Source organism: Myxocyprinus asiaticus, chromosome 33 (assembly GCF_019703515.2).
Source record: "Myxocyprinus asiaticus isolate MX2 ecotype Aquarium Trade chromosome 33, UBuf_Myxa_2, whole genome shotgun sequence".
Lineage (NCBI taxonomy): Eukaryota > Metazoa > Chordata > Actinopteri > Cypriniformes > Catostomidae > Myxocyprinus > Myxocyprinus asiaticus.
In genome coordinates, this window is record NC_059376.1 from 30,737,932 (window position 1) to 30,753,670 (window position 15,739).

The 15,739-nt window shown below is 41.3% G+C and overlaps 1 protein-coding gene across 1 annotated transcript in view; it reads right to left on the reverse strand.

The window, feature by feature from the left end:
• Positions 1-15,739, reverse strand: part of LOC127424505 (neurogenic locus notch homolog protein 2-like) — an 80,087-nt gene that overhangs the window by 2,159 nt on the left and 62,189 nt on the right. The window contains 14 exon segments of the mRNA XM_051669791.1: positions 2-1,287; positions 1,397-1,494; positions 1,643-1,790; positions 3,322-3,644; positions 6,373-6,526; positions 6,616-6,706; positions 7,808-8,012; positions 8,123-8,265; positions 8,419-8,769; positions 11,011-11,540; positions 12,918-13,030; positions 13,157-13,399; positions 13,831-13,963; positions 14,152-14,336. Coding sequence (XP_051525751.1) covers positions 2-1,287; positions 1,397-1,494; positions 1,643-1,790; positions 3,322-3,644; positions 6,373-6,526; positions 6,616-6,706; positions 7,808-8,012; positions 8,123-8,265; positions 8,419-8,769; positions 11,011-11,540; positions 12,918-13,030; positions 13,157-13,399; positions 13,831-13,963; positions 14,152-14,336 — 4,003 coding nt within the window.

Sequence of the window (15,739 nt, forward strand, 5' to 3'; positions counted from 1 at the left end):
GTTTCCTAAAGGCGTGGGGCTCGTGGTGACATCAGACCAGTCTGAGTTGGAGTGGGGGGATGAGGAGGACCAGGGGTCGGGTGATTCAGGCGAGGGGGTGAGGTAGGGGTGTTCGCTGGTAGGGTGTGCTGGGTGACCTGGGGTGGTTCCCTCGGAGCCAGCAGTGGCATAGCTGTGCTGGGAGGGTGGGGTGGGATATTTATCCACAGGGCTCTGGCGTGGCTGATAGGATGCCGCCTGCCGTGCTTGTCCTTCTGCCAGCCCATGCCCGTGAGGGAGGGTATGGTTGTGACCATGGGGGTGTTGAAGGTTGTGCAACAGGCCGTGTTGCATCCCCACATCAGGCATGGGGTACATCATGCTCTGGTTGCAGTGTAGGAGCTGGCTTTGTTGGGCATGTGCCTGCCCGTGGTTCTGGCCCTGTGTCTGCAGCTGCCCCTGTTGCGTCTGCTTGAGGAGGCTCTGCCCGCTACCTGTTGCCATCATCTGGAAGGTGACAATGGGTGGCAGCTGTTCACGGCTCATGGTGACATTCATCGGGGTGAGCATGCCAGGGCTGTGGTGCTGCTGCATGCCCGTGTGGCCTGTGCTCATTTGGTGGGGCGGCATAAGGCCAAACATGTGGCCATTGTAGCCGTGTTTGGCAAGACCCAACCAGCTCTGCTGCTGGCCCAGCATGTGACTGACAGGGGGCAGCATGGGCCTTGCGGACGGGTTGCCCAGCAGAGGAGGCGAGTTTACCATGGTGGAGGTGGTCGGAGCCTCTCCGGCATATGAGTGTGGAGACTCCAGAGAATCGACAGGTGACATGGTGACTGAACTTTCAGAGAGACCTCCTGTTGCTTTCGTGACTTTACTTCCATTAGCTCCACCCACCGCCTCTACAGCTGGGCCCTCTCCTCCAGCAGGCTTCTTCCGCCTCTTGGCTTTCACATCTTTCAGGTCTTTTGCTGTCCCAGCCGCAACACCACCCACTTTCCCTCCCCTGCGATTCTTTTTGCCCTGCGGTCCTGGACGCATGCCGATGAATCCTGTCCCATTCACCCCACAGACCATAGATGAGTGCCCCCCACCATTGCCCATGTGGTTGGGCCCAGAGTGTGGACTGTGCACCAGGTTATATTGATCCAGCAGACGCACAATGTCATGGTGCATCCTTTCTTGGGCTGTGTCACGTGGCAGGCGGTCAAGGTGGTCAGTGATGTCACGGTTTGAATAGTGATCTAGTAGAACTTGAGCAGCTTCAAAGCTGCCCTCCCTTGCAGCCAGAAACAAGGGAGTCTCCTCCTACAGCATGGAATAAACATAATTAAAGTGACATGCCAAAAAAAATTTGTGCGCTTACAAAAGAAATATGTAAATAAGCCAATAGAAACGGAAGAGTATGTGCTCTTACCTTGTTGTCCTGCATGTCTCGATTGGCTCCGTTCTTAAGAAGCACCAGTGTGGCTTCTACATTATTGACAGCAGCGGCCCAGTGCAAAGCCGACTTACCTGAGGATAACATAAGACACAGGAAATAAGATTAAAAATACGCATCATTTTTATTTGTAGAAATGATTCCCATACCATTCTTTTTTCATATAGACAACACATATTTATTCTATAAATTTCATAATGTTCATGGGTTTGTTCATCTCACCATGGTCATCCACAGCATTGACATCTGCATGGCAATGAACCAGTTCCTCCACCATGCCCTCCACTGCCAGTCTGGCTGCCAGGATTAGTGGTGTGGTGCCATCATTCATACGGGCATCAAGATCTGTGGCACGGTTACGAATAAGAATCTATTCCAAAACACGTAAGAGTAATGAGTGGCATGCAAGCACACAAACACATTTAGAGAAAATTTTTCACAAAACCTGAATAGAGATTAAAAAACATGGACGATAATGATACAGTCTGAATAATGTTATGCAAGCAGTAGATATATAAATGTACAGTTTTTTCTACAATCAACAACTAACAGCCCAAAAGCCTCATAATCCAATGATCAACAGGATGTATATAAAGATGAACTTAAAGGGATAGTTCACACATAAGTGAAAATTCTCTCATCAGTTACTCACCCTCATGCCATCCCAGATGTGTATGACTTTCTTTCTTCTGCAGAACACAAATTAAGATTTTTAGAAAAATATGGCAACTCTGTAGGTCCATACAATACAAGTGAATGGTGACCAGAACTCAGAAAGTGTACAAAAGCACATAAAGACAGCATAACAGTAATCCATAAGACTCCAGTGGTTAAATCAAAGTCTTCTGAAGTAATATGATCGGTGTGGGTGAGAAACAGATCACTATTTAAGTCCTTTTCTACTGCAAATCTACATTTTTACTTTCACTTACACATTCTGGTGTGGATGTGACTTTCACATTGAGCCACCTACTGACTGGGCTGGTCAAAGGTGGATATTTTATGGTAAAAAGGGACTTAAATATTTATCTGTTTCTCACCCACACCTATCATATTGATTCTGAAGACATGATTTAAACCACTGGAGTCATATGTGTTACTTTTATGTGCTTTTTGGACCTTCTAAGTTCTGGTCACCATTTATTAGCATTGTTAGGACCAACATTTTTTTTTTTCTAAAAATCTGTGTGTTCTTCAGAAGAAACTCATACACATCTGGGATGGCATGAGTGTGAGTAAATGATGAGAGAATTTTCATTTTTGGGCAAACTATCCCTTTAAACTCAGCTTAGTAATGTCTATTCACAGTTTCCACACATTTAGATTTTTTTTTAACCAATGAATATTCAAGACTTTTGTGATTACTGGATAACGATTTTTTAAAATAATTTTTTGCACTTTAGACTTCCAGTTGAAGTTGCGTAGTCGATGGCAGCATACGTTTTAGCTCCCTACTGTCAGAGAGATTAATCCCCTAAATTCAAATATCAAACTCAAAGTCTTGATAAAAATGAGAGTACGAAAACAAGAAGTCGGAAAACCTTTAAATGTCAAACAAAAGGGACTCAACAGAGCATAACAGAAGATGAAAGCAACTTGTCCGAACGAGAGGACGATGGTGATGAGGTGGAGGCCATGCTAACATGTGAACACGATCAAGATGTAGTTCCTGTCCAGCTGGAAAATGTAAGCAAACAATTCCGCGACTTGAGAAAAGAAATGAAGACAGATCTAAGGTCACTTACTGTATATGTTGAGACACAACAGAATTTTCCATTGATTGATTGATTGATTTTTTCTATGACTTATCACAATTTTAAAATTCATTGATATTTCCATAACCGTGGGAACCCTGATACTGCACATGAAATTAGGGTTAGCAGGGAGATGAATCCCCTTACCTGGAAGACTCCTTGGGCATCTGCTGCCACAGCTGCATGTAGAGGCGTGCGGCCCATTTTATCATGAGCATTCGCATCAGTACCAGCATCAAGCAGTCTCTTGGCGGCATCTGCGCGGGAATATCGTGCAGCGAGGTGAAGGGCGGTCTCTCCGGTGCGGTCCGTCTGGGCATTAAGCAATGCACCTTGTCCAATGAGATCGGTGATGACATTTGTGCCCGGCTCGTCTGCGCCACTTTCCTCCTCCTCCTCGCCTAGCACGCTGCCACAATCGGGGCTGCTGCCACTCCGAAGAGATGCCAGCATGAGAGGAGTGAAACCATCTATGAGATACAGAAAGAATACTGACTTAGTCAGAATTTTAAATGGAGAAAGAGTGACAACATTCTGATCTACCCACATTAAGGTTAAAAATGTGTTTCAGAGTGTCTCTAGTAATCCAGTGCGTTTCAAATGCATCTTCTCATAGTTTTTGGCAGAAAACATGGTTTTACTGTAGTAATATTGTAGTGACTATGAAAAGTAACAATGTTTTTATTTTTTTGGAAGAAAACATGGTTTTAATACAGTATACTGTACTGTATCCATAGAGTAACCAAGGTTTCACTTTTGATTTGCCATGGTTAATCTTGTGGTTACTGTGGTTTTACTACAAATACCATGGTTAAACTACGGTTACTGTGGTAAAACCATAGTAAGCACAAAATTATGATTTTTATTACCATATTTTTCGTTTTCCTGTATTATTACTATGGTTTCACTATGAAAATCATGGTAAAACTATGGTTGCTATAGTAAAAACATGGTCAATTTATTGCGAGGGAACGCAAACTATTGCGAGGGCATGCAAAACTTATTGCGAAGGAATGCAAAACGTTTTGCGAGGGCACGCAAAACTATTTCAGAAAACAAAGTCCCGCCCTAAAGACCAGTCATATTTGTCATATGTTTACAAAGCACAAAAATGTATAAAAATGCTAATATCCTAAAATAACACAAATATAGTAAAAAAAATAATTTTAATGTCACTGCAAACGTGACTTTTTGTTATTTTAGTCGAGCTTCTATATTAACTACAGTTGTGCTCAAAAGTTTGCATACCCTTTGAGAATTGGTAATATATGTACCATTTTTAAAGAAAACATGAGTGAGCAGGCAAAACACATTTCTTTTACTTCTTATGGGATTCATATTCAGCTGTAGGTTATAACAGAATGGCACAATCATAAAACAAAACATGGCAACAAAGAAAAAAATTAAATAACCCCTGTTAAAAAGTCTGCATACCCTTAGTTCTTAATACTGTGTATTGCCCCCTTTAGCATCAATGACAGCGTGCAGTCTTTTGTAATAGTGGTCTATGAGGCCCCAAATTCTTGCAGGTGGTATAGCTGCCCATTCGTCTTAGCAAAATGCCTCCAGGTCATGCAAAATCTTTGGTCGTCTTGCATGAACCGCACGTTTGAGATCTCCCCAGAGTGGCTCGATGATATTAAGGTCAGGAGACTGTGATGGCCACTCCAGAACCTTCACCTTTTTCTGCTGTAACCACTGGAGGGTCAACTTGGCCTTGTGTTTAGGGTCATTGTCATGCTGGAAAGTCCAAGATGTCCCATGCGCAGCTTTCGTGCAGAAGAATGCAAACTGTCTGCCAGTATTTTCTGATAAATGCTGCATTCATCTTGCCATCAATTTTCACAAGATTTCCCGTGCCTTTAGAGCTCACACACCCCCAAAACATCAGTGAGCCACCACCATGCTTCACAGTGAGGATGGTATTCTTTTCTCTATAGGCCTTGTTGACCCCTCTCCAAACATAGCGCTTATGGTTGTGACCATAAAGCTCTATTTTGGTCTCGTCACTCCAAATTACAGTGTGCCAGAAGCTGTAAGGCATGCCAAGGTGTTGTCGGGCAGCTCGACCATGCAACTCATTTTTGTTCAAGTATCGTCATATTGTGCTCCTTGAAACAACCACACCGTCTTTTTCCAGAGCAGCCTGTATTTCTTCTGAGGTTACCTGTGGGTTTTCCTTTGTATCCTGAACAATTCTTCTGGCAGTTGTGGCTGAAATCTTTCTTGGTCTACCTGACCTTGGCTTGGTATCAAGAGATCCCCGAATTTTCCACTTCTTAGTAAGTGATTGAACAGTACTGACTGGCATTTTCAAGGCTTTGGATATCTTTTTATATCCTTTTCCATCTTTATAAAGTTCCATTACCTTATTACACAGGTCTTTTGACAGTTCTTTTCTGCCCCCATGGCTCAGTATCTAGCCTGCTCAGTGCATCCACGTGAGAGCTAACAAACACATTGACTATTTATACACATACACTAATTGCAATTTAAAAAGCCACAGGTGTGGGAAATTAACCTTTAATTGCCATTTAAACCTGTGTGTGTCACCTTGTGTGTCTGTAACAAGGCCAAACAAAGGTATGTAAACTTTTGATCAGGGCCATTTGAGTGATTTCTGTTATCATTATGATTTAAAAAGGAGCCAAACAACTATGTAATAATAAATGGCTTCATATGATCACTATCCTTAAATAAAAGACTAACAAAGTTTATTTGCATGATCAGTCATATTTTCAAAATCAATGCCAAAATTTCACAATTTCAGCCAGGGTATGCAAACTTTTGAGCACAACTGTATATGATCTATGTCACTGCATGCCGATATCAGGCAAACTAAAAGCAAAAGAATTTGCATCTTGCACGTGTATATGTTTAGGCTTTGCCACATTTTTGGAGTGGATGTTATTTTCTTTCAAAGGCAATATGAAACCGGCAAAGTTTATAACCTTATTTTAATGAAATGGTTGATTGACATGCAAAAAGGCGGTCCTTCACTGTAGCCCGCGAAGCATTTGGACGAATTAACGTTTCTACTACAAATGATATCACATGCGTTTTAAACTATCTACGAATGTGAGTTGAGTGATCCATTCACAAAACCTTTTGGAACCTGTCAACACCTGTATTTACTGCTGAGCACTTGCGATTGGATCACCTGAAATGGATGTGTAAATGGGGTCTCAGTGAATTTACCTGGTCCTTTAACATTGACATCAAGGCTGTCCATGTCTATGTCTGCCTGAGGGGGAGTGAGTGTGATGTCAGCAGCTTTGTGATGCTGCAAGGTCCACTCTCTCCGGTCCACTCCTCCGTCCATACCAACAGAAAGCAACGGCTTATCTTCCATCTGGAGGTGAGATGGATGCATTCAGATTGATCAAACATGAAGAGATCTGTTATTGTCATCTTCAGGATTACGGAAGTACTGTCTCTTACCCTGGGTTTCTTAGGTAGATGATCCTCCTCAGACCAGTGGTGGGTGGAACTGCCATCCATCATCCCAACATCCTGTGGCTTCTGGATGTTCCTAAAAAAGGGTGGCGGATGGAGTGGGGAGAAAAAAGGAAATAATTAGAGATGCCACCTGAAAGTGTACACTGCCTAACGTTTACACATTTAGTATACCATTGATGAAAAATTGCTGTATAGCTTTCTCGAAAATATAACTCAATTAGCTGGTTTATGAGGCAACAGGCTTGTGTGACAAAACTACATGTCCCATCATTCTCTGTGGCAGCAAGTTGTGGTAGAAATTTTGGAATAAGTGTATCTATAAATAATATATAATATAATATAATTAAAGTATAGGATGTTCTGAGATTTGGTGACTATGATTGGAAATTATTGCATATTTCTGTATACGAGTATGAAATTAAAGAACTAAAACCAGTCAGTGCTGCAATCAAACTTACAGTTGCAAAACTGACATTTTAATGCTTGCGACTAATTCAGACAGGGACTATCCCCTTATGTTATCTGCTTAAAACTGAGACTTTTTGCTTAGCGTTAAGAATAAAGAATAAAGTAAACAAGTATTATGGGATTTAACCATGCAGATTAATGTATATAAGCTTATGAATTATTTTGTTCAAGGAGACTCTCAGCTACACAACTGATTAAGACCTCCCAGCTGTAAATCATTAAATGAAATGAGTCTCTCTGAGTTATTTGCTGAAGCATAAATAGCATGATATGTGAGATCCTGGGACTACGGACATTTAGGTGAATGTATCAGTGCTCAGGTAGGATGTACGAGAAATCCATATGGAGTAAGTGCATCTGAGGACAAGATGTCGTCAACGTCTCGGTTAGAGTCCGAGTTGTAAGTGTAGCATTGGGTAAACCCAATCTGTGTGTAGGAATCTAGGATACTGAGTGTGAATTTCTACGACAACATGAATGATTAAAACTACACAGATAAAGCATAAATTACAATATTCAATTTGTTGCATTAGTGCTAAAAAACATGTCAGTAAGTGATAAAGAAATTGCCCAAAGCGTCCATTTTATTCATTAGAATGCACAACAAATCAGAATTACAACTTCACAGCTCATGAAGTAGAAACTTCCCAGGAGAACTAGAAGGCAGCATGTGTCTTGAGATCATTGTGGAATTTAATTTACATACTTCATGCCAAAATCATCCTGCCCAACTGGCTCTCTGCGTTTGCTGTCCTTCTTCGCCAGGAAGCCATCAGGCAGCCATAAAGTCCCATGTTTGCGTTTACGCTTGGCAGCCAACACACCCAACACCAGAATCAGCATTATGAGAGCTACTGCCACGGCAACGAGGTACAGGAGGGGGGACACAGTTGTAAGGTCTTGGTGATCACCTAATGTGGAAGACGATGATTAAACAAAGTTTTTAAATAGAAAATATCACACTGAAAACTACAAATAAATTTTTCTATGACCACAGAATGTGTTTTGGTAGTTTACTTACTGCTTACGGAGTAGACAGGGTATGGCAACTCAGATTTCAGGTACTCCGCAGCTATGAAGGCCGCGGCCTGGTCTGCACTGGAGATGCATTCTTTTGAGTGCAGAGAACACTGGCGATTGTCGATCTCCATGTAAACCTTCGATCTAAAGCACAGACACATCCAAAACCATGCTTATTTATAAAAAAACAAACACTTTTTTACTGGAAAACAAGCCAAAAATACAGTTTAAGTACAATAATTTTTTTGCAGTGTTCACAAAGGACTTGCAATGTTTAAGTATGTTTGAGGAATGTACCCAATAACTTCCTTCTCCAGCTCTCGTTTTCCACGTTGCTTCATAGTGGCGGCACCATCTTGCACATCACCCTGCTCCATTCCATAGTACGGGTACACCATAGGCCTCTGCTGTTCGTCCAGCTTCAGTCGCAGATTGGTGTGCAGGAGTGTCCCCAAAGAGCGCAGGAAACCCTTCAGGTCACCCAGCAGCTCCTCGGGCTGCAGCAACACTACGATCACCAGCGTGCCGTCAGCCAGCTTGGGAGGAGTGCCTGTGTCACAGTCGAGACCATCCCAGCCACATGCTTCCGTGTTACAGCCTTGGTTACAATGACCATTGGCGTAATGATCCGCACAGTACTTGTCGTATCTGAGATGAAATGAGGGTAAAGAGAGAGACAGAATGGAAAGAGACAGCGTGAGAATGTAAGGCCTGTTTTAAACATTCTGCATCGCTTGAGTAGTGTGTATTCATTTAAATGTCACATGAGTAGCATGGAGCTGCATCTGAGAAGCAGCATGGAAAGAAGAGTTTTGAGGTTAAGCCTTTTTGCCACACAAAACAAGTTGAACATACACTGTAAACCAATGTATTTAAAAAATGGGCTTTATAAGGGAACATAACATAATGGACATCAACTGTACACACATTGAACAGATATACAATAAACAATTTTCTAATCAGTAAATGTGACTGAATCCAGATGATTAAGTAGTTCACAGCTACACTTTGGGATTTGGGTCGTGGTTCATGTAAATTAACTACTTGTGATTATATTAGAAAAAGAAGAAATCTAATAAATAACATTACATTACAATGAAGTGATCATTCTCAATGGCTTACTCCAGAAAAATATTGTACAATTTATGTCCATTAAGGAAATTCTCCATGTGGCAACCCAGAAATCACTTTACTTTTTGTACAGAACTGCAACTCTGTTACGCAGCAGAAACACTGTAAGTGCGAAAGCACAACACCAGTAGAAATTTATTTTGCATTTAATGGGGGCATTTACACATGGTCACTTTATGCGTTTTTACTGATCGGATTGCAGTCCGATTGAATAAGCACATTTCATTTACACTTCAATGTGTCTCCGACAAATGGATATAAATCTTCTGTTCAATTCTTCAATTCCCGCTTTTTACTTTTGTGATTATGCTAATGCCGGGCAGCGAGTTTAAAAGATGTAATGTATTGATTTCAAGTGACTCTGCCCCATGCGCAGATATCTGTGTGTGTGCGTGCTGTGTTTTTCCACTAGGGGCTTATCGTAGGTAAGATATGTCCATGCGCATCAGCTGCACTTACTGTTGTTAGTGTTCAGTTTCAGTTTCATCAGCAATTTGCATTAAATAAATGAAGAAAAAAGTTCTGTCTCTCCTATAACGTGCATCCGTTTCTTAATTTGGTATTATTTATTGTGTGATGCAAGTCCTGTGCAAATACTCGGTACAGCTGTTATGTTTCACATTTTCCCCATGCTGACGTAGTGCTGTTTGGGCGGAGTAAAGTTTACATATGTGGCTTAAACAGCTAGATGCATTTACACTCAACAGAGTTTCGTCTGGAATGCATCTCAAACCACCTCCGGAGGTCTTTCTGGTTAAATAATAGGAATGTCATAAAATACAGATACATCGATTATTGATATGCATGTTATTTTCTCAATACGTTTTTGAGGCATCGATATATTCAAATTAGCCAACTTTTAAATTAGAAGCCTAAGTTGTGTTCTGTCCAATTCACTGTCAGTTGGCCTTCCATTTACGGTAATGTAGTCTGCCTTTATATCTTTGAGAGGCCACAAGGGGGTGATATCCATTTACTGTGCTTAATACTGAAGGACGCGTTGATGCGGTGCAGGTGATGTGAATCTAGTCACCATACACACAAAAGTTACAAAGGTTTTTGTACTTCTTAAAGAATTAACAAAGTGACGTTTGCAGGTTAGTGTATGAAACTGGTGTAACTGCATAAACTGAACAATTAGAAATGGCGAAGTTTATTATGCAATTTCTCTGTATGAAGCCTTGAATTGGTTTAATTTAAGCCGTCAAACCACAAAAAGACATACTTGTAAGTAAAAATATATTGTGTATATACACGATATATAATCCAGTGATGGCTAGAGTTAATAATCTGTCCTTTGATAATGATTTTGGTCGAATTCAATGGAAAACTATGGAAGTTACACTCACAGACTTTTGAGCAGCCTCCGAAGTAGTAGCTGGGCGCCGCAGTGAGCGTACATCCATAGAAAATAATTATTTTTAATTTTAGAATGCGCCATGTCATTTGCCAGACACGTACGTTGTTTGACCCCCTTTAAGTTACCCTGCCGCTTATACTTTACCAAAGTTGTGTTTAGAAATATGTATGAAGAGACAAAAACTATTGTGCAACGATTAGCCCTATTTATGTCAGAAAAAATGCAGATATAGATCTGCAGATACAGATATAAAAGCAAACTTTTCTGATAATCTATGTGTAAAAAAGGCATCCATCCCAAGCCTAGTAAATAAGTTATAAGTTATGTATTATCTGTCCAATCTATCCATAGAAGAGCAGTGCTCTTCTGGTGTATGCAAGGTATAATGAAACACTTACTTGCAAGTGCTCGGGACAGAAGATGAACCTTTCTGGCATTCATAGCTGTCGAAGAGGCAGCCAGCATTGTCACACTCTGGGTCACAGCGGCCGTTATGGAATAAGTCCCAGCAAGGCTTGGAGGCTGTGCAGTTCTTCCAGGGCTTATTCCAGTGCAGACTACAGTCACCCCCATCCCACTCACACTCAGGTTTCTTGCACTGCGGGTCACAAACTTTGTCTCCGGCCCGCTGCTTGCACTGCACATATGGGCAGGTGGGAACAGGCATGGGAATTCTAATTTGACAGTTCGGCCCGCTGTAGCCGGGTGGACATCGGCAACTGAACCTGTTGGAATCGCGTGGATCTGGGATACAGTTACCTCCGTTTTGACACATGCAGGGTTTTTGAACGATCTCGCAGTGCGTGCCAGTAAAACCAGCTTGACAGCGGCACTGTGGCCGACCAAGCATGTCTACACACTGTCCACCATTCTGGCAATGCAAGCTGGTACAGGTGTAAATCTCACCACAGTTGAAGCCAGTGAAACCCTGAAAGTCACACAGAGGAAGCTACTGTGAGATGCCAAAAATAAACAGTGCCACGGCAACCGAATCAGGATACTATTTTACAACCAAATTGCTGGGCAACAGTGAGAAGCAACAGTGAGTGAAAAGAGAGAAATAAGATGAGCTAAGAGAGAAGATCAGTGTTTTAATTCATACCTGATATATGCAGCCTTTGTCTTTAGTGTAAGCATGAGAATAAAGAGAGAACAAGCAGCCTTCAGAAAAGAAAACATTTTCAAACTGAGTCCCACGCAGACATTAAAGAAGAGAGAGTTCAGAAAGCACAGTAAGAGACACACAACACAGTCACTAAAATATTTTCCGGCACCTCTCAACGAACAATTCGTGAATTAGATAGAAGCTTTGTGTATTTATATAAAGTTACTAAGCAAAAACTGGAAGAGGACAAGGCAGTTGACTGTTATGCATGAAAATCCCAGGAGATCAGCAGTTACAGAACTACTCAAACCAGCCCATCTGGCACCAACAATCATGCCACGGTCCAAATCACTGAGATCACATTTTTTCCCCATTCTAATGGTTGATGTGAACATTAACTGAAGCTCCTGATCCGTATCTGCATGATTTTATGCACTGCACTGCTGCCACACGATTGGCTGATTAGATAATCGCATGGATGATTGTTGGTGCCAGACGGGCTGGTTTGAGTATTTCTGTAACTGCTGATCTCCTGGGATTTTCACATACAACAGTCTCTAGAATTTACTCTGAATGGTGCCAAAAACAAAAAACACCCAGTGAGCGGCAGCTCTGTGGACGGAAATGCCTTGTTGATGAGAGAGGTCAACAGAGAATGGCCAGACTGGTTCGAACTGACAAAGTATATGGTAACTCAGATAACAGCTCTGTACAATTGTGATAAGAAGAATATCATCTTAGAATGCTATTCTGAGATGCGGGTTGGTGCTGTTTTGGTGGCACGAGGGGGACCTACACAATATTAGGCAGGTGGTTTTAATGTTGTGGCTGATTGGTGTATATCCAGGTCATCCTTAACCAGAAATGAAAATAAATAAATAAATTATATCTTGCTTAAAGAAAATTAGGCCTATTTTAGATCATTTCAATTCTGCATTGTGAGAATTTTGCATTACAGTAGGCATCTGAAAATTTTCATTTTCATGAAAATAATGTTGTATAAAAAAGTCGTAAAGGTCCTAAACAAGGCTTCATTTTCTTTATGAAAAATCTCTCTCTATTTTTTTAAATGTCATTGGTACGGGTGATATATGACAGATTATTTTGACAGTTTCTGTGAAATTTACCCTAAAATACTTGAATATTTAATGTCATGCACATGTACACGTATACACACGCGCACAAAGATACTGCACTTACGGATTGGCAGGTGCAGCTGTATCCATGTACTGAACTCATGTTCATGGCACATCTGCCATTGTGGTGGCACGGCTTAGATTGGCAAAGATCCACCATTGACTCACAGTGTTGACCTGAAGGAAGGACGGAGAGCAGGTTAAATGTAAATTATTTCAAACAATATTTTTTTACCAAGTGGCAAATATTTCCAGAAAAATAACTTAAACTCAAGAAACTGTGACTCTAATATGAAACCTCACCAGTGTACCCGAGACGACAGCGGCACTGATAGTCATTGGCAAGTGGCACGCAGTCGATGGTGCCGGGCCGGTGGCAGGGTCCAGAAAGACATTCGTTCACATCGCCCTCACAATGTTCTCCAGCGAAACCAGGCGGGCAGGAGCAGGTGTACCGCCCCACACCATCCACACATTGCCCACCGTTCAGACAACGTGGGCTGAACTCTGGGGCACATTCATCCACATCTACTTCACACTGCAAACCTAAAACAGTGAAGAGAGAGAGGGGTGCAGGGAATACTTATATCAGTCAATAGTGCCAAGTTATTTGTTTGTTTCACTGATCAATACAACAGTGATCTTGCACTTCATACTGACACCAATTGCAGTGGAAGTTTTCAGTTAAATTATTGTTAAATTATGATTCACATATTCAACAACCAAAAGTGTCAGATAATAGGGGTTACTGAGATAAAGTGAACAGGATTTAGCTGGTCATAAAATCTTAACACGGAAGCCACAGTGAGGGTGGAGCACACTTAGGTACAATGAAAAGGCTTTTTCTAGGTTGATACGACTGGTGCGACATTCTAAAAATCTGTCAAAAGTACTATACATTTCTTTAAGTCTAAAACTTTTATAAGTGGATAAATTGACTTAGTGTACCTTTAACAAACACACACACATGGTCATACCTTTGGTGCCAGAAGGGCAGGCACAGGAGAACCGGTTGATCAGGTCAATGCAAGTACCTCCATTGTGACAAGGATTTGACTGGCACTCATTAACATCATATTCACAATTCACACCCTGATATCCAGCTTTACACTAAGAGAGAGAGAGAGATGGGTTTAGAGATTAGAAAATCAAAATAATGTTTTTGAATGACATTAGAATGCCACCATTTTGGTCTAATAATTGTCTTCTGAGAGTGGAAGGAAAAGTTCAGTACAGTTTAAATGAATTACTATTATCATGTTCTTTGTGTGATCCATGTTATTAGAGGACAGTTGTACCTTGCAGTCGTATCCTCCCTGGTAATCCTTGCAGGTCCCTCCATTTCTGCAAGGGTTGGACAGACACTCGTCCACCTCCTCCTCACAGTAACTGCCCGTGTAACCCCTCTGACACAGACACTGGTGTGTGTGGTCTTTGTCCACACACCGCCCAGCATGCTCACATACCATGTCCACCGTCACACCTGGAGAACATGCAGACCCATGAAATATCAGAATAAAACACATCAGAACAAATTAATCATTAATCAAAGATTCAGCAAAACACATCACACATACACACAGTACCGTATTTACCAAAATATAAATCACGTTTTTTTTTCATCATCTGCAACGTCCTGCGACTTATATACATAATTTATACATAACTGATGTCGGCTGGTCAAACACACGCGCACCAAAACAGATGAAATCATCAGTCATAGAGATGGTAGAAGCGTTTTAAAGTTGCCAATTCAGAATATTTTGCCTCCACACAGTACTTTATGCAACCAGTTTAAATATTTTGTCCATCATAACATTACTGTTCTAACAAACTCTAGACTGTTGTCAAACGCAACTCCTCACATGGCCACAAAATGACGTTTCATCACACTCGTATTAAAAACATTCAGTCAGTGAACCAGATAATTAATACATAGCAAAGAGGGTTGCAAATATCAGAAATATCCACAGATAGACAGTCGCTAAAGTTAATTAATGAATAGAATACAACAGGCGTGTTGTTTTACTCATAGACTAAAAGCTGTTTATTTGTGCACAGAGTTACAGATGTTATAAACAGATGTGGCTTACTTGTCGCATTTCTTTCATGAAACATAAACAGAATATGAGAAGCTGTTACACACAGTTACTTAAAGTAAATTCTCCCATTTAAAACGAGCCCAAAAGCACAGTGATACGATGTGTACTGTAGATTCTGAAGTACTGTAATCTTCACGAAGCGCGTTTGACATCTGAACCGGTGAAAATTGTCGGGCGGCTGCTCCCGGTTCCTAGTGCCTGCCGCATACAACCTCTGTCAGTGCGACTTATACAGAGATGTGACTTACATGTGTTTTTTTCTCTCAACAATGTGATTTTGACCAAGTGCAACTTATAGTCAGGTGTAGTGTTGTCAAAAAGTACCGGTACTTTGGTACCAAGTCAGTACTAAAATAAAAAAGATGTAACGGTACAAGTGTTTCTGCAGTACCGAGCACCGACTCTATCCGGTACCAGCACGCAGTATGACTGACACACGACTGCTTTCAAATGCTCACAGGCTTATTTTGAACGCGTGCTCTGTTACTCCTTGTACACTGAAATGGACAAATCAGGATATGTCCTAGTGTGATTTATTAAACCGCTAAAGGCTGCAATATTACTGTGGATGAGCTGCGTATTGTTTAAATCCGACCGCTCGTACGCTGGAAACTCCCCAGACACTGACAATCATTCACATTGTATCAGATGACAGAGCAGAGCACTAATCTGCTGTGAACCATGTAGCACATGTAAACTATATTATATAATTAAATCACAGCATTTGCACTTTAATCTCAACTCAACTTTATGTAGCATTTAAAACAACAGAGTTGACCAAAGT